This window comes from Astatotilapia calliptera, chromosome 15 (assembly GCF_964374335.1).
Source record: "Astatotilapia calliptera chromosome 15, fAstCal68.1, whole genome shotgun sequence".
NCBI classification, from domain to species: Eukaryota; Metazoa; Chordata; class Actinopteri; order Cichliformes; family Cichlidae; genus Astatotilapia; species Astatotilapia calliptera.
This window is the reverse complement of record NC_137436.1, coordinates 16,499,299-16,518,934: the sequence shown is the minus strand read 5'-3', so window position 1 is coordinate 16,518,934 and position 19,636 is coordinate 16,499,299. Positions and strand designations below refer to the sequence as shown.

Genomic DNA, 19,636 nt, shown 5'->3' with positions numbered 1-19,636 from the left:
AAAATGATTATAGGCTAAATGTTGTCACAGTCATAAGCCTTTCACTGTAATCTTTTATGATTTTATGATTTAATTATGCTACCCCAACCTGTAATGGTCTGTAATGAAAATTTCAACGTCTTATGTTTAGGTTAAAGCTAAATTAAATAAGTTACAATGTTTTAAAATGTATAATCAGTATTGCAAATAGTAGACAATCATAGCAATACACTTGAGCTCATCCGTATATGTCCTAATAAAACCACAACTTTGGACTTGTTGTCAAACATCCCCATCTACAGATTGAAATTTAGTCAGGTGTTTGAGCTCAGGTTTAACAGCTTGCTGAAACAGGTGTAGGATACTCCTACAGCAGAAACTCAAAAGGAAATGTCTGCCTTCCTCCTTTTGTGGCTTCAACATTAATTCTGATTCACCTTTGTACAACTGTCAGCTTATCAAAATGCCGCTTTATTCTGTGAATATTGTTTTTTTGGGTCGTGCAAAACAGGAAGAAGAACCACTCTCTTTATAAATTGAGAGATGATGCCTCTTCTTTATTTAAAGTCCTTGCTGAAGGTTCACATTTCAGTCGGGGTTTGATACATATAGGCTTCCGGTGGTCCTGTGCTGCAGTCCAAAGATAAGTCCTGTCAAACTTGTTTGCTGTTGGACTCTTTTTCCACACCTTTCAGTATTAACTTTGGTATGCCTTGCAGGTATAATGTGACAATGGAGGGGATGAGGGCAATATCAGTGGCTAATGAGCAACTATTATTTTATAAGTAAGAGGCAGAATGAGCAGTTAGCCAAATAGAGCAGATGATTCTGGGCTCCCACCCATTAGGGCTTGACAGGAGCCCAGCTAAGCCATCACTAGTGAGGCGGTGTTAGTACATTCAGTGGCACTATACTGCACCTCTGGGGACATATCGAAGAGGTAGAGGCCCTCAGTGGCTCTGATTGTCTACTTACAGGGACCAGTGTTTCTCTGTTATAGTGATGAACAGCCTCAGCATTTTATCACTGGAGAAATATGATAGGATTTAGATCAAATATATGTTTTTTCAGAGCTAAAATAAAATAAATGTGACTAGTTAAGACATTTTTCATAACAGTTGAAGAACATTCACTTAAAACAACAGGTGAAACACTGTTATGAACTTCTGACTTCATCATGATGTGCAAAAAACAGTGGGGTGATGAACAGGATGAAACAAATAAAGATGGACATTGAAGACTGGTAAACGTGTGTTTGGTTTAGAAACCCAGTTACTACTTTAACCCCTCTCAGCGCTTTCAGAACACAGTATGTTTGTAACTGCAAACAGTACAAGTATTGAATATAAGTTTCTCTATTTACAAAATGATACATTTATATACATATACAGAGTTTCAACATAAATGCAGTTTGTGCAGGAATGAGTTGAAGCCAGTACATTCAAACTTGATAATTTCTGTGAATTCCCCTTTACTGTTTTACGCTTTGCTGGCTGTTTGACTTCATAGTCAATCAGAATAATTTATCGTAAACAATTCTGGTCAGGGACTAGGTCCTCAGAGCTTTGAGACAGTGCAATCCATACAGTGTTCCAGAGAATAGGACTTTTAAACAATTTATGAGGGTTATGACAGATTGTTTTCACCACTACCTGCTGTTTCCTAAACTACTGTTTGATCTTTATGCTGCGTGGTTCATCAGTTCACCACTGAAAATATGCTCATATGTTGGAAATTAAAAAGAAAAATGCCCATTTCAACTGGAACTGGCTACAAAATGGAAGAAGGCAATGGCAAAGGAATGCTTTGATCACGATAACTGAAACATAAATTATATATCAATATATCCTTAAATAATGTATTCATCTTTAATGCATTCATTAAAAAACTAGGGTTTATAAAGTTATTCACAGTATTTTTTCAGGTGCTTAAGAGAATGTTTCTACATGAAGAGAAACTGGAATGAACATGAGCTATTCAAATTCATGTGCAGAAACAGACTGAGATATGCGTCACCTCACATTGGCTGATAGTTGAGTTATATAGTTAAATATACCTCAAATTTCCAATCATGATTACTTAAATTGGCTTTTTTGAGTATTTAAGACAGCGGAGGGAAGATGATGCTGCACTCGTTGGCACTTGAGGATCTGAATATCAGTCACATTCTCCCTCAGATTATGATGTCACCTCATTCTGGTGTGAAACAAAATAATTACTTTGTTCGATGGCTAAGCAAGACACTTGTTAAAAGATTGCTTGAACAATAGTGAAACCTGTTCAAGAGATGACAGACTCTGTGTCTGCATAGCGTAAAGGGACATCTAATAACAGCATGGTTCTGCTCCCCTTTTCTGAATTTTCAGGTTTTCAGCCCGTTTTCCTTATTTCATTTTCCAATTACATGTATGTATGGCTAAAATGACATAGAAAGGTATGACATGGGCCCACTGGTGTACTTCCTGCTCCACAGTTCTAGACTGGCGCTTCTGTGACCACCTGTGTGGCCAGTTGTGTCTGGCTGCTTATGAGCCTTTTGCTTTTTGTTGATCTCCCATGGGAAATCCTCTATTGGAAGTGGGCTGGCGGGGCTGCCTGACCCCTCTGGCGTGCTTTCAGGAGTTCCCTCTATAATCTCAATTCGAGGTGGGTCCATCAAATCCATGATACTGAAGGGTGCTGGCTCGGGTTGGCACATCACTGACTTGTCCTCTGTGTTTTGTCGTACAGACCAGCTTGAGCCTGCTTGAATTCCTATGGAAACTCTGTCATCTGTTTGTGTGGTGCTGTCGCTGCAGGGCTCCCGGCACAAAGTCCACATGTTGTAGCACTGAGTAAAGTTGAAGAAGTTGCTGTTGAAAGTTTTTAATTCCCCACAGACATCTCTGCGCAGCTCTGCTAGTTCGTAGCGCATTGCAGAGATTTCATCCTTCCACTGCATGTTGAAGGCAGCGACCATGTTAGCAGACTCCTTAAAGGCCTGAATGGCCTGAGGAACCGGTTGCTCAGAGGTGGCTATTGGTGAGGCGGTAGGGACCCTGTATGAAGGTGGAGGTGCCGGTGGGATCGAGATGGCTGTTACCGTGGAGCTAGTACTGTGCTGGCTGCGTGCAGCAGCAGTTTCTCTCTCTAGCCTCTCGAGCTCCGCATAGGCAGAGGAGCTAGCACCATCATCATCCTCGATCATGTCATCATTTAGTAAGGATGTTCCATCCAATACATCATATCCCTCTGGAAGAAAAATGTGAATATGCAAACAGAAGGACATTCAGGGTGAAAAGAACAGCTGGAGTGGGATTTGACTGGGATTCTGATCTACAGTATAACACATATCTATGGAAAACATACAGTATGTGAGTGGAAAGTTCCAAAGATGTACAAGCTCTGATCTATTGATTTCCCATTTGGTTTGACAGGTTTAACGTTAAGTAACGCGTCTGCACCCACCACAAGCATTAGAAATGTGCACGGCTAAGATGTAGGTGAATATCGGTCAGCCAAAACCTGCTTAAAAATGCACCTTTACTGAAATATGCTTTTCAGTTCTCTTACTCCACAAAGGCAACGATTATGACCTAACTCACATACTGCAGGCTTTTCACAATGTTTTTACACTGCCTTCTCAGTCATCTCAAGGCTTCTTTCCATCTTTTCACTGCACAGCACAACAAAGAGTGGAATTAAACATGAAATACATCAATCATTATCAAATCATAGATTCATTTTTTTTCTGAGAACCCTTTCTCAAACCATGTCAAATGTTTCTGACTTACTTAAAATTTGTGCAATTTTGTGCAAAAGAAAAGATGCAAAGGGAGTAGAAGAATCACAAGAAGCAGATATGAACCCTATTGAACATATCAGGTCCAAGGTGGCTGATTTAGACCATGTGAAATATTCAAACCCGGTGAGGGCTGCACCAGGGAGAGGCTGCAATCCCACAGTCCAAGACAGTTGACAAAATCACTGCCAAGAGTTAGACTCTGCCACAAGTGGCCTTTTGAAAAGAAGCCAGATTTTCATGAAAGAAAAGAAAAAAAGTTCACACATGTACAACAGGTAGATGCTGCGCTCACAAATGATTGGAGACAGTGGCAATGCGATAACATTCACTGCTATTTTATGCTGAAGCATGAAAACATTCTGAAGAGTCTGGGCAGAACATACCGCATACATTTACACTTACAATGTGGTCTAAGAACACTTAAAATAGAGACGTGGTAAACAACTCACAAAAGCCAGCATCACATTCATCACTGTAATCAATATTCAGCATTACCAGTGCTCTAAAAATAAATCAACATGTCTGAGGTTTTATGAGTTGTTTGACACCATGTTTGCTACTTGGGATAACATAAGGCGATATTTCTACCAACTACATATAAACTTTATCTGCTATTTTTTACTGAGAAGGCAGTGCAAAAACACACATATACATAGATATATGTATGCGTGTCAACATTAAAATACCTGCAACAATCATCACTGATGCCTCCAGTTGTTCTTTCCCCTTGGTTATCCTTCAAGAGGTGGATGGTCAAATGGAGAGGGGTTTGCTGTTCGTCTGCCCTACGGAGCACCATGGGGTCCCTTCCCCACTCAATGGCCCACTAGCCTCAGGGTTTGGGTCATAAGTTGCTTACAGTTTAATAATAATAGTAATAATCTAGTACTGAAGACTAACATAAAAACAGGATTCCATGAATAAGCGATTCTCTCTTATTTTATTTTATTTTATGGCCACTATTCACGCATAATTATAGTGCATCCCAAAAACAAGTAATATTTACAGTACGGGTTGTATGGGAGGTGGCAGTACTGTATATTTTATCAGCATCCAGGGAGTCCTTTCTCTGAACTGCTACAGTCTTATATTGCATGTTGTAATCGATGCATTATGCTAATCTTGGTAATACAATTTCAGAACATAATGTACAGTCAACTGCTTGTTTTCGCCCATGTTGAGCTGACAGATTTGGAGCAGAGTTAAATGAATAGCGTTAAGCAAATAAGACGGTGGGATTGGAGAACACTCCTTTGTCCTCAGTACTTCTGTCACATCGTAGAAATCGTAGATGGAAACCCAATTGAGAATGAAAGGATAAAAAACAAAAACAAAAGTCCAGATTCAACAAGAAAACAAAGGCAACAAAATGAATAAAACTGCAAATGTCTCCAATATTAAATTGACAGAAAAGTGTACAAAAACAGTAAAAATCCAGGTAATCCATAATATTAAAAAAATGCATGTAATTAGAGAAAAAAAATGTTTCAATAGGGTTCATAGCTTTACTCTTGCAGGCAAACACCAAATACACTCAGTGAGGGAGTTACCGGAAAGACTGTGCTTGCACAAAGAACCTGAAATGCTAAATAAAGGGACATATTGTTTGAACTGTGTCACAAAAAACCTTGAAATTATTGCATTTTTACATTGACATATCATTCATTGGGACACTTGTTAGCATTAACTCAAGTTTCATGCAACACAGTACAACAATACTGTTAGTAAAGTTTTTTTCTTTCAAACTCTAACATGTGTAGTGTAGTTTCTTTGTGCAACCAGCATGTAGGTGTGCATATGTACTAGCTGCTAAAGCTTGTTGACTTACCTTAAATTGTTTGTTTTGGGGTTTTTTTTTAACATTTTTTTTATTTTATGTAGCCAATTGCAATGTCCGTTACAAAGTTTGTGCTAATGGGGAGTACAGGTGAATGCTTTGTCCAGTGTGTCCTCTCAAACAAGTATATCAGTGACCTACTGCTCCCCTGCCCCCTGGCCCATTTTGTTTTTCACCCCTCCCTAAGTAACTCACACGCTTTTCATAATACATAAATAACACCACACTTTAACATGCTTTGGTTCGGGTCTGTTCCTTTTAGGCATGCCATGTAATGCGGCTGTGCTGTGTTATTATACTGTGTACTATGGCCATGTGTTGCCATCTTAATGTTTAAAATGTAGCTCTCCCACCCCTATCCTAGATTAAAGCTCGGCAACACCACAACTGACCAATCAGAAGCTTGGCTAATGATGCATGACTCATGCAACGTAACACACAAGCAGGTCCATCTAAACAACTGGGAGTATGCAGTGGCAAAAAAACAAACACACGTACACCATAGCTTCCAAAGAAAATAACTGGAATCATTCAGCCCGGCATCTCTGAAGCTCAAGGGTTCCCCACTGTACATATTTAGGTATGTCAAGTTTGTGCGCATGTATAGGATATATGAAGATATGTAATCTAAGCCCTCTCTTATTCAGGGGGGGGATTGTTTTACCTGTTGTGGATCTGAGAGTTGAAGTGACAGTGGAGGATGTCATTGAAGGCAAGCAGTCGTCATCTTGGGAATAACCAGCCTGAATTGCACGGAGGTAACTGTGGCTTCGAGTGCGGAACGAACCAGGCAGGTCCAAGGCCTCCATGGCCTGGGATTCTACTTCACTAAAAACGGACTCGCAAACTGACTCAAACTGGCCATTGATCTCAGTCTCACTCACCTGAGAGACAAAAACAGGAATAGCAGTCCTTAATTTTTCCTCTTCCTTTCTCTTTCTCACTTTGATTCTTCCCCTTTGCACAGCAAATATGAAGGAGTGTTAGCATAAGGAAACGCCGCTGTCAGTTTCGACCTTAAACTGAATAAATGTCAGATCAAATGGGGGGAAAAAAATTCAGATGACAACAAAAAAACAATAAGAAAAATAGCCAGTTTGAGTTATAAAGCAATAAATTGATCACAAAAGACGTTCTATACAGTATACTGAATGCTAACAGATGGAAGATATCTCATAAGTCGTGGAAGAGCTTAGAAGTACAATAAACTGCTCTGTGTAACAAGATTCATTTGTTAATGTGAAAATCATGTACTCATCAAAGGGAAATGTTATTTTACAGCTAAGTGCTGAACGTGTCTCTGTAGTGTAGTAGTTAAAGCATTTGCCTAACCACCAATAGATCCCCAGTTCAATCCTACGAGGAGACACAAATCCCTTTGGGGCTGCGTCAGGAAGGACATCTGGCACGAAAACTCTGCCAAATCAAACATGTGGAGTTTACCTGTTGTGGAAACTCCTTGTGAACGAGGGAAGAGATAAAAATAGCTTCTTCTTTTAGTGATACAAATTGTGTTGGCTGCATACTTTTGTTTATATTTGAATTATTTAACACTTTTTGTAAATGTTGATGTACTATTGAGATAATATTGCCTTTTCATTATTACTTTAGCCTTTACTATTTAAAAACGGGAATGATTTGCTATTAATTAGACCTTTTCCAGTAATGGAAAACTAGGTGTTAGCACGTAAGGGTGTAAACTGATTTTTCAACCTGTGTTTTAGCCAAAATCTCTCCTCATTGTTACTCCATGTACGTATTGAAGGTCCAATGGTGGCTGTGTCTCAGATCTTGCAGCAGTAACCACATCTTAAGCCACCATGGAGGTCCAAACGGACTTAATTTATCCAAATGTATAGATTCATAGGAGAAGAAGGTATTTGAATTTGAATTTATTTGAATGATGATGTTGGTTCAAAACGTGTATTTATTTCATCTCCAGGCCTACACTAGTACTGTAGTGTATTGCTCGAGGGTGACAAAAAAGCCCTGTCAACCAAAACAAACGAGTTGGCATGCTAAAACAACACTAGGCTCATTAACTGTGTATCAGTAGCCTGTTCCAGATATCAAGATGCAAACTTGCTGATGTGACACTGATGTCCTAATTTAATAATTATGTGTAATTTCACATTTTTTTTTATGAGCAGATAACACTTCAGAAACAAACTGTAAACCATGTTGGACTGTGCCTGGACATAAGCTTTCAGATAAATCATCTGTACCCAAACAGTAAAAGCAATAAGTTATTCCAATTTCGTTTGACTGATATAGCCAAGGCTTTGTCTACAACAGGGATGTCAAACTCGCTTTACATTGTGGGCCACACAAAGCCCACTTTGAACTTAATTGGGCCAGACCAGTGAAATGCCCCTTTCTGTCATTGTAAAGAGATTTAACAACACATTTAATCCCTGAGGTATCTTAATATTAGATAAAGAAGTCTAATTCAACAGCATGTGTCTTTTTGTACATAATAAAGAAATTGTGCTGTAGTTAATGAAAGAAATCACAGGAAAAATTCTAGTAGTTAATTTCCCAGACTTCCCTGTAAATATAAAACAGAAGTTTCTTGTTAACTCACTATAGACCCATTAGTCTACAGTAAATAGTAGATAGCGAATGTAAGTTTATTTTTTTATCTACAACTTATTGACTTTAGTGTGGTATTAATGACCAAGTGGGAGGTCTTAATTGTAGTAGTAACACTTATGAAAGTACAGTGAAAAGTCCATAATTCAAGCCCTCCTTCATATTTTCCAAAGACATCTAGTAGGCCGGATTGGAGTCTTTGCCCAGCTGATTCTGGCTCCTGGGCCTTATGTTTGACACCCCTGCTCTGCAATCTAATAATCAGGGGACCTCCCTTGGGTGCTTAGTGCCTCTGTGCTGTCCTCAGCACAGTGCTACTACATACAAACTGATATAAGCTCTCAGTGATGTGTCCAGGTGTTGCCTCTGTGTAATGCATGTGTTTGAGACTCACCTGGCTGACGCAGCTAGCCTGACTGAGGGTGCTGACGGCGCGCATGTAGCTCTGGTTGCGAGAGCGGAAGGGCGGGGGATGAAAGGTGGCGGGGTCCAGCGTGACACTAGGGTGGGGCTGTATATCTCTTGTGGTTTGCAAGTGGTAGCCCTGGCTGAACAAGGACAGGGGGCAGGGACAGACACGATTTCACAGTTCAAAAGCCACAAAGGTAACATCTGGAACACACTGTAGTTTATAAATCCGCTGGTTAGCATCTGTTGGCACGGCCTTGTTTGTGATTAAATGAAAATGAACTTCTACCCTCTCACTTCTACATGATACCCCCTCACCCCTCTCATTTTTAAATATCCTCTAGTTCCATGATAAAACAGTAGTTCATTCATCCCAAAATCATAGAGAGCATGCATAGCTAGGCTGTGGCTCTTATTAGGGAAACAGTGACAGCATGGAGTTACAGTAAGAGATTATTACATTCTCCACCAGAGGATAAACAAAACATAAGAGCTGTTTTGTTTGTGGACAAAAGCAAAAGTGATCAGTTCCCCACTGAGATGATGGTAACAAAATTAGCACTCAGTGGCAGTAGAGATGACGGATTCACGACTGCTCCCTAGCTTCAAGAATTTGGCTGCGTTTGAAAGTCACAGTGCCTGAAAACAAACAGTCACAGAGAACAATAAATTGGGGGGAAAAGCTGTGTTTTAGCTTAGGTAGAGCAATGACATCACGAATACGCCAATTAAAAAACACTCTGTATGTTGTTCTGGTTTAGCATGAAAAAGATACACATGGTCACCATTTACCAGCGAGAGATCATTAGGAAATCATTAAATGGAGGTGGTAAGATCCTGAGAAGCGAAATCTATCTGTTCTAAAACAGCCAACTGATGTACACTGTGCTTTAAAAAGTAACATCACACAAATCATCTGGATAATTAATCTCAATTTGTCCAGTGCAGAACCTTTTGCAACATGTTATTTGTATGTTAACCCTGATTAGAATAATTATCAACAAAATACTATTTACCACATTTATATTAATGAGTAGATCACATTAGAGTGAAAGTGAATGGTAAAACTGTCAATAATTAAGGTTTGTTGTAATTGTGAAGGCAACACAGTAGTGCAGGAGGGTCTTGGGTTTGGCTCCACAGGTCAACTGGGGCCTTTCTATGTGGAGATTGCATGCTCTCCCTTTGTCAAAGTCTGTCTAGGATCAAAACACAGACATATATACTCCACACTTGGCTGGGTTACAGAACAAACCCGTCACTTCCCCCAAGGCTTTTCATCAAGCAGTGTTAACTTTAACGTATGCCCTTCCATGTGTCACCTCTCCTGCATTTGAACCGGCTCTCTTTCTTTCTTCTTTTGACAGAATTGTCAGCAATAGCGTGATGCGGCGATGCAGTGTTTGTGTATGGTATATCAGAAATTTATATCAAACTCAAAACCAGTTGGTGCCACAGCAATCACCAGAGCACGGCTGCAGCTGACCCATGAAACAGTTGTAGAAATACAGTGCTTGGCAGGCAATGCCTAAGACCAAAAAAGAGCCAACCACACCAACCATACAAGCCAACAAAGGAACTATTGTTTTCCAAAGTAACTTCACTTGAAATCACCTGACTGTTCAATTTAGTCATATCTCTCAGGGACAGCTTAACAAAAAGCAGCATTAACAAACAGCAATTTTACTTTGACAGCATGTAGGCAGAGCAGTGAGACTGTTTATTTATATAGACGACTCTGAATGTTCTTGCTTTGAGCACCAACTAAACACAGCATGCAGCAACATTTTGTTAGCAGCAAGTGTTGCATCAAAACTCCCAACTTTCCACTTGTATTGAAGTATGAAAAAAAACAACTTGTGTCCTCAGCGTTGACTCCAATAAATTCTAGCCAAGCAACAATTAACACTGAAATCCAAGCAGCTCAACTGGTTGACCCTGAAGCAACACCAGAGATACTGCTATTGATGAGCGTTGGTTTTGTCATGTAAATATTTGAAACTTGTGAAATAAAAGGGAAATGAATCACAGTGCATCATCTTACCTTTTTTTGAGTAAGACCTTAGTGAACCCATGATAAAAACTGGAATATTTAAATGAATACACAGCATTGCCGTGGGCACACTAAGTCAATACGTTAGGCAACCAGGCCTACCTGTGGGAGTCTAAATGGGGTCTCTGCATGGCTGATTTGAGGACAAGAGCATCTGACCGAATGGTCTTTTGTGGAGAGGTCTTAGGGCTGGTGTCAGAGTCCCCACTTTCATCATCCACCTCTCCCATTGCTTTAACATAGCTACTGCTTCGCATCCGCCGACATGGGATCTCGTCATCCTTCTCACCTGGGTATCCACTCCACTCATCTTGGGGCACCTGTGGAAGATGGCACACCTACATTTAATACAATACAGACATTTATAACAATTAGGTCGAAGTAGTCCAGGATATTACTTGTTATTCCTGCAAGTCTGTGATAAAACGATGATGAGTACTATAGCAATATTTAGCCATGTACAAAATATACAGCTTTGACAGGGTTGTGTAAATGAAAGATATTCGCAAATACAGCTTGAAAATTACCCATATAAGTGTGAAAAGTGTATCAGCTATGTGTTTTTTAACCTAAATGGAAAAATCAAGTAAAGGAATTGTGTATCACAGTGATGCCAAGGATGTTATCATTGAAAATATAAAGTTGTGAGACCGTAACATAAAGCAAATTTTTTAATAATTATAAAGATTTATCCAAGTGGTTTCACAGCAGTGTACAAACGTTGGTCTCCACCTGTACCTAATTTTGGGCTGATTAAGAAATAATAACTGGTTACTTTGTTACGTGGACTTGTTCAACTGCTTGTTAACATAAATATACAATCAGCCAACTCAGTGCAGTTCGGTGTATTTAGGCATGAAATGTCCTATTGGAGTTCAAACTGAGCTTCAGGAAGAAAGGTGATTTAAGTGACATTGAACATGGTCATATATTGGGATTTTTTCCCACATAAACATATATAGAGATATGAGAAATAGTCATGATTTAACAAGAAGGGCAATTACTTTTACACACAGGACCAACTTTTTTCCCTTAATCAATTAAATCATAAAAACTGCATTTTGTATTTACTCTGGTTATCTTTGTCTAATATTAAAATGTGTTTGTTTGATCTGAAACACATAAGTGTGACAAATAAAACTAGGAAATCAGGAAGAGGGCAAATGCTTGTTCACACTGCTTTTTTTCCATTCATAAATGTTTAGGTAGCCCAAAACTCCCCAGCCCATCACTAAATTACGGAGTGAAATTCATTATCACATTTCTTAGAAGTAAAGTAAAATGGCACTTTACATCCGCACGGTCAACATTCAGTTGAATGGACAGGGTTCAGCATCCTTTTTAGCAAATCGCTCATAATGCAAATCAAAATGTGGCCATATTTAAAGGATTTTTGGGAAGCAAATGAACACATTTGGCAAGGAATCAGTATGTATTTTTATGCACGCACAGAAAAGGCAGCCAATCATACCCCTGAGGCTTGGGCTGTAACTTTTAAGTCAGCATACTGTCATCACTGTAGTATTACTAATACAAAAACATACATGCTCTTCAATTAGCTTTGACTGTCAGCCAAATAAACACAAAATAAGCTTTTGGCATACTGCAGCTCAGAATAAGTTGTAAGGCAAATGTGATTAAAAACGACAAAAATAATGAACACTCATGTACAGTCATGTGAAAAAGAAAGGCTGACAGTATTCTATGCAGTCCTGTGAAAAACAAACTACACCCCATGAACCAGTAGCTTGTGACACCACCGTTAGCAGCAGTAATCGGTGAAGTAATTGTATTCTGTATGACTTTATCAGTCTCTCACATCGTTGTGAAGGAATTTTGGCCGACGCATCTTTACAGTTTTGCTTCAGTGCAAGCAAATGCTTATGTACAGCTCTCTTAATGTCCCGCCACCGCATTTCAATCAGACTGAGGTCTGGATTTTAACCAGAATATTGCAACACCTTGTTTCTTTTCTTTTTCCATCATTATGCTGTAGATTTGCTGGTGCACTTGGGAACATGGGGACATCCACCGCTAGGAATATTATGCCATTGTGTTAACACACACCTGAATGCTCCAGACCAGCAGAACTTCTGCTTTAACAAAGGTGGTCCCACTTGCTGATGATCAGTTAATTAAGTGCATTCGATTAGCAGCACTTGGCTGCTACTTACCGTACACCCCTGATTTCTATGGAAGCAGAAAGGCTGTACTCTTTCATGTGACTGTATGTATTAGATGCTCATAGCCATAACATTATATATTTGTAGCATAAATTGGTTTCAGTGTTTCAATTATAAGTACAATAAACAGGGACTTTGCTTAACACAGCAGCATCAAGATTAGCATAGTGAGTAAGTGATTCCGTTCTAATTACTCTACACTGTGCTGTGCAGTGCTGCAGATGTCTACACATAATAATTGCGCTGATTTAGTGATTTTGATAGAACAGAAATTATAGAGTATATCAAGTTCAACTCTTCAAAAATGATTATCTGTTATTGTTGGGTTGAATACACAGTGTATGTTTGAGCTTACAGTATCAGATTGATACTATTAAAAACAAGGTTCATGGGTTCTTCAATTGCACCCTGGTTTAATTCTTATGAAGATGGACAGCTACAGTGGCCATGTGTCACCAGTGTTGGTCAAGTTACTTGAAAAAAGTACTCAGTAACTAATTACTGATTACTTCCCCCAAAAAGTAATCCCGTTACTTTACTGATTACTTATTTTCAAAAGTAATTAATTACTTAGTTACTTAGTTACTTTTTAAAAACACGATTTACAACCTGAAGAGGTGATAAAGCGATAGATCTTTCAGCCCAATTCTACTTTTTCTGCATAATCCATCATACAAAATGTAATCAAATGGAAAAGTCTCATTTTAAAACTTTTATAATTTTATTAATTTTAATCTTTTAACTTTATGCATCAAGCAAAAATTTAATTATATGCAACATTCTCTGACTGGAAGAAATTTGTTTAACATTTAAACCTATTTTCTGCACATTCCAGCACATAAAATATTTTTTTTTGTGTTTACACTCACTCTTTCAAATAGATGCAAGTAAAACACAGCAGAAAATAAATAAAATCAAAGACTAGCGGTCCTTTTGCTCTATTTTCACCTGTAAAGCAGGAGTTGGGTAGGCGGAGGTTTACCCTGGTGCAGGTGTGCCGCAGCGGTCAGTGGAAGGATACGGCAGTTTCTCTGTGAATTTCCCATTACGTGGTAGCACTCGGAGCTTGCTTGGAAGTTTAGGGGTTTTTTTCGCTGTAAAAAGATGTTTACTTCCCACGCACAATGCTAATGGACGCTAATGTTTTTGTCACTTTTTATGGAATCAAACTCAAAATAAGGTCAGTACTTCCACGCTTTAAACGCTGCACGCTCATACTCTCTCCCGTACTCGATATATGATCCATTGTTGATCTGCACACAGCTGTTGTCACGACCGTCGCACTCGCGTACGTCACTGTCATGAGACATTCTCGCAAAAAAAATCACGGTTTTAGTAACGCAGTAACGCAGCGTTCCTACGGGAAAGTAACGGTAATCTAATTACCGTTTTTGCAATAGTAATCCCTTACTTTACTCGTTACTTGAAAAAAGTAATCGGATTACAGTAACACATTACCATCTCTGTGTGTCACACACTGATTCTGCTAACAGCGTATTGATCAGGCATGTAGCAAGTACAGCAGTGTTAGTGTGTGGTGCAGCTAGCAGTAGTCCCAGTGGACAGACCAGTCTTAGCTCCTGGAACAACAAGCCCAGGCGCAGGACTGTTCTTCATGCTCTGCCAGTTACTCACTTTAGCCAGTCATACAGCGTGGCTGTTTCTCTGCCACAAGTGCTGAACTGCTCTCACAGAAAAGAAAGTGGCTCACACCCCTTTTTTTCTCCTGGAGGTGGAATATTGCTTTCTCTATCACTTCCATTCTCGCTGTCTGTTCTTGCTGCCCATGTCTTCATCTCTTCCCCTCATAATCTTTTTCTTTAGCACCCAATATCCTCTCTTACTCGACAGCCCTTGTGCTCAGTGGCGACAGGTGAGGGACTCAACAGCATAAGGCACTTATATAAAGCTTTTTTCTTCTGTATGGAAGGTGGCACATAGTAAAAAGTAGGAGGATTTACAGATGATTAAAGCAGGACCAACTGGGCTTCATCATCCTTAGTGTAAAGTATTCTGCTCAGATGTATTCCTCAACTGTTTTTGTAGTCAACATAAAACACGTTCTGAATCTTTTAAACCATATGCTACGATTTGAAGCCAAAACACAATGAATTTCTTTTGCGCAGCATGTCTCACTGCCTCAGCACTAAACTCCACAACAGCACGTAGGAAAACGAGAGATGATTGTTCGGTTACCTAATATTGTGATATAAGATAACATTTTGTGCATTATCATCTAAAAAAATGAAGGCAGTAGGTACGTTGCAAACCTGCGTAACCTCATAAGTTAACATGGGAAAAAAAAGACCCATCAGCAAAAAGTGTAACACAGGCTAATACATTTTCCATTCCCACATGCATAGAATAAAATGCCTGGAAACTAAATTAATCAGCCTTAAAGACAGCAATAAAGTAAAAGATTCATTTTCCTCCTAATGCACAACCATTGATCGTCTGGGGCTGCTGTTAACAAGGCAGTCATCACTCATGGAAGCAGTGCGCTACCTCATTAGCATTACCTTATTTCTGTGTTCATTTGATGCCATACCTGAAAGAACTTGTTCAGCTGTGCCTCTGAGGCAGCTAGACAGATGAGCTGCTTTACACCATCATTAGTTACTACTACACTGTGGGCACTTTGTACAAAAATAACCCTGGGATAAAACATCTTCTCAATGCAGAAAGTAATTCCATAACGCCATGTACCAGATGTGAAACTGCATCTAGTGAAAAACAACACTGACCTGTTGGATGTGGTAGAACAATTTCTAGCTCGTAAATGTGCGGGTCCTGTAATTTTGTGCCTGAGTAAGCCAGTTATTTTTTGGCTTTTGAAATGGTGAGAGTGGACGCAGTCTATTTGAAGGTTTTTAAATGCAAAGGTAGCAGGATAACTATGATTTTAAAAAATATGGTGGGAAGGAGCCCTTCTTGTACTGAGACCATTTCTGATGAGGCTATGGTTAGTAGTAGATTGAAGGACCGGGTCCATCGCTCAGGTCCTGTGTCAGGTCTTTGCTGAATTTCTTCTTATTTCTTAAGGACATGCCCTTCAGATACTGTTCTGTTGCCTTCTACTTCTTGTTTCGTTACACTTTTCCAGTTTCATTAGGTTTTTAAGGGCAGATTAAACATCATCGGGAATCGGGTGTCCATTTTATGTCTCAGCGATTCATAGGTCAGTGTTAAGTGGTCAGTTACAAGGACAGGACTGAAAATGAGTGAAAAAACCACCAACGTCCAAAGAAAACTTTTCAAAGACCTTAAGAAAACCTGGAGAACTATTGCTCGAGACTGCTTTTAAAAATTACAAGAAGTGTAAAGAAACTAGAGGTGAATCAAGACTTTTGCACAGCACTGTATGCATTTTTCTTAATGGCTTAAAATGATATGTAGATTCAACCTCTAATATTCTTTGACATATGCTTCACCCTACCCTTGTTGGCTTAGATGGTCAGACTGAAGACGTGACACTTGCTAAAACAAGATTATGTCAGCTTCCCTAAGGCAGGCCTGTCCTCCTCCTCACAAGTGAACATTGACCTAAAGGACCCAGACATCAAAGAGATAAAATCAGATGGGCACCAAGAGCGTTCACCACAACGCCTTTACAGATCTCCGCTCATTGATTCCACTGAATAAGGCTCTCATTATGGACATGCTCAGTGCTGAATGTGCCCATGTGGCAGCTGCAGGGTCTCTGCCTGCTGACATATAAGCTTGTTAAATGCCAGTGAGAGAGCCCCTCTATTGACAGAGACTACCCATTACACACAAATAACTGCAGTTTGCGTATCTGTGTGTAACTGTGCATTTCACACAGCATCAAAATGAATGAAGGGGATGCATATGGTACTCGGTAGAACTATTTATGGGTTTATATGAGTGGCGCTTCAAATTTGATGTCATGAGTAAAAAAACATGGGTAATTGTTGATTATAGTGCAAGCACATATTTCAGTTTGCAACTTTCTCATAATGGCTGTCATTGAAAGTGGCTTAAAGGAGTTGTCTATTTTCAAGATTGAGTGATATACAAGCACAACTGTAATATGGAAGCATAGCTTTAATAATGGCCAATCACTTCAGCTGTTCTCTTTCACATTACAGTCAAGCATTTCATAACATGATTGATCAAAGTCCAGGCCAGCTTTTCCCAAGATGTGCATACAACAAGCATCGTAATGCTAATGACGACCCATTGGAAATCTGTTTGGCATTTCAGAAACAACTGTTACCCATGTCACTGTTTTTATCATTATTTCCAATTCTTAAGTCACCTTCATTAAAAGCTACTTAAAGCAGGACTTTGAGCTTAATATTCTAATGCTGTAGCCTGTGAGTCACTGTGGATGAGAGCATTAGCTAAGTGCTTAGTATTAAAAATTAAAAGAAACTCAAAGATCGCTGAAACACTGAATACTTGACTTTTGACCGTTTTAGAAGAAGTCACTATCTGTAGCTTAACTGCTTTACTTTAGTCTCGTGACTCGTGACAGTGTTACAGGCAAGCATGGGGCATAAAATCTGTGAATAAAGTAATGTCTCTTTCCAATCTGGTGAACCAGCTCCTACAGCAACTCAAGCCACACTATATGCTGTTTTTGCAGACACCACAGCCTTTGTGTTTCCTACACTGGAGTTCAGCTCAGTGGTTCTTCTCAGTGCTTTCCACCATGACATTGATTCAGTCAGGCGAGCTCTATATCTTAATAGACAATAGCTCCCTGAGGTGAGCACACAAAAGGGAATCCTGGTTAAATATATTGACTTCTCACACTTGTGGACACTGTAATTGCCCTCTGGAGGATGACAGAAAGAAAGGCAGACTCCAAATACCCTGCTGTCTAGATTCCTAATCGATCAATGCATTTTATCGAGAAGGGCAGTGTCGGAGATGAGTGGATATTGATCTTAGTTATTGTTTGTTGTATTATCTGATAGTTGGCGTTTCAAATATCTCCACATTTAATGGCCTTTCAGTCTATATTCAGACATTTTTTGTGGGCCTTTTCCAAAGAGTTGAGTATTAAACATTTAGAAGAACACAAAACTTGGAAGGAAACATCCTGTTATTGCTTCAAACTAAATTAAACAACTTCTGTGATTTCATTAATTCTGAAAGCAAAGGATGACTTATACGTGGACATAAACTAGCAGCTGATCAATGCCAGTCAGAATTGTTTGCATGGTATGGAATGAAATCAGTGTTTGTGTACCAGCCATAGCATATACACCGATGCACACAAAAACATGTATTTCAGTAGCTCAGTACAATACGCCACTAATCAAATTTGTCTGTACTTTAAGGACATATATTTCCAAAAAAAGGTACTACTAACCTGCAGGTAATGACATGTCCGCGATGACTTGAGGTCCGTGTACATCATGGGTTTCTCTAAATTAAGCGATGACTTCCTGTAGGCCTCTTTGGCCTGGCTGACTGTTAGAGTCGACCAGGAGCTCCTCTTCATGAACTTGCCCTCGGGTCCCATGGCCATACTCTCACACGCTGAGCACTTGACGTCATTGTTACTCTTTGAGGTCTTGAGTGACAGGTCTCCAAAGTGGTGGCTGTGCATGGAATCTGGGTGGTAGTGGCCGACATGTTCCCCATGGTGCCGTGACATGACACTGGGTGTGCGATAGGTGCTGTCACTATCCAGGTTGTCATCTGAGCTCCACCAGCCACCAGAGCGGTGCTTACGTTCTTTGCTCTTGCTCCTCTTGCTACCGTGTTTTGTGGAGTGGTGGCCATGATGGTGATAACCCCCTCCTACAATGTCACCTTTTGTGCCATTCATCTTGGACGATCCCTCCAGGGAGTGGGACTTGGTGAAGAGCTTTTGGACTGAATGAACAAGGTGTCGAATGCGGCCGGGACTCTCACTGCGTTGCTCGGTGGTGGTGGAGGTGCGCTGGTATTGTAGAGTGTGGAAGCCGTCACGGTGCAGTGGCAGTTGTTTCTCAAACTGGTCCAGGAGATTAGCAGGAAGGCGGTTGCTCTTGGTGCCAGCATGGTGGGAAGAGGCAGCTGCTGCAGCTGCTGCAGCCGCAACAGCTGGGGATGTGGCGGAGGCTGTGATGGCAGCGCAGTCGTCCCGTGTGGCTGAGTCATAATACTGAGAGCTGTAGTGCATTCTGGGGAAGGTGCTACTGGAGATGTGGTCAGATGCAGCAGCTGGGGGCATCATGACAGGGGACATCATCATGCAGTCGGAGTGGATGGAGCTGCGTGGTGAGTAGCGGTGGTGGAAGTCCATAGGGCAGCTCTCTGTGGGGCTGAGCAGGTAGGATGGGTGGCGGGAGTCAGCGCCATGGTGAGTGTGGATGTCATGGACGTGGGGATCATAGTCCAAGCCGTGGGGTAGAGGAATCTGATGTTGGGAGCGGCTGCCCGATAAGCCCTTCATGTTCCTGGATGGAGGGAGGCGTCTGCCTTCATTGAACTTTCGAGACAGAGACCAAGATGAAGTCTTCTGGTCTGTTTCAGAGAAGGAGAAAAAGAAGAGAAAGATTCTGTCAGATTGAGAGAGCATAGTGACACCTGACAGACGAATACTCTCACGGGGTGCTTCACAACCATCCTGCAATTCTAATTTACATCTAGACCAGTCCGTACCAAAACACTTCTAATTAAGTAAATACTCCTACAAAGGCCAGACCATGTTACACAATAGGTTTTTACACTTTTACACTGATTGACACTTTCAGTAATGTGACGCTAACCTAAGTTAACCTCAGTAATGACTGCTTTTAATATAGTAGAAAAGCTAATGAAATATTTTTGTTCTACATGAA

The 19,636-nt window shown here is 40.2% G+C and overlaps 1 protein-coding gene across 1 annotated transcript in view; it reads right to left on the bottom strand.

Moving 5' to 3' along the window:
- Positions 1-19,374, bottom strand: part of dlgap2b (discs, large (Drosophila) homolog-associated protein 2b) — a 50,850-nt gene extending 31,476 nt beyond the window's left edge. The window contains exons 1-4 of the mRNA XM_080290044.1: positions 18,178-19,374; positions 10,756-10,973; positions 8,587-8,740; positions 6,265-6,484 (exon numbers count right to left, since the gene is read on the bottom strand). Coding sequence (XP_080146170.1) covers positions 6,265-6,484; positions 8,587-8,740; positions 10,756-10,973; positions 18,178-19,374 — 1,789 coding nt within the window. The remainder of the gene's footprint in view (positions 1-6,264; positions 6,485-8,586; positions 8,741-10,755; positions 10,974-18,177) is intronic.
- Positions 19,375-19,636: the final 262 nt, after the last annotated feature.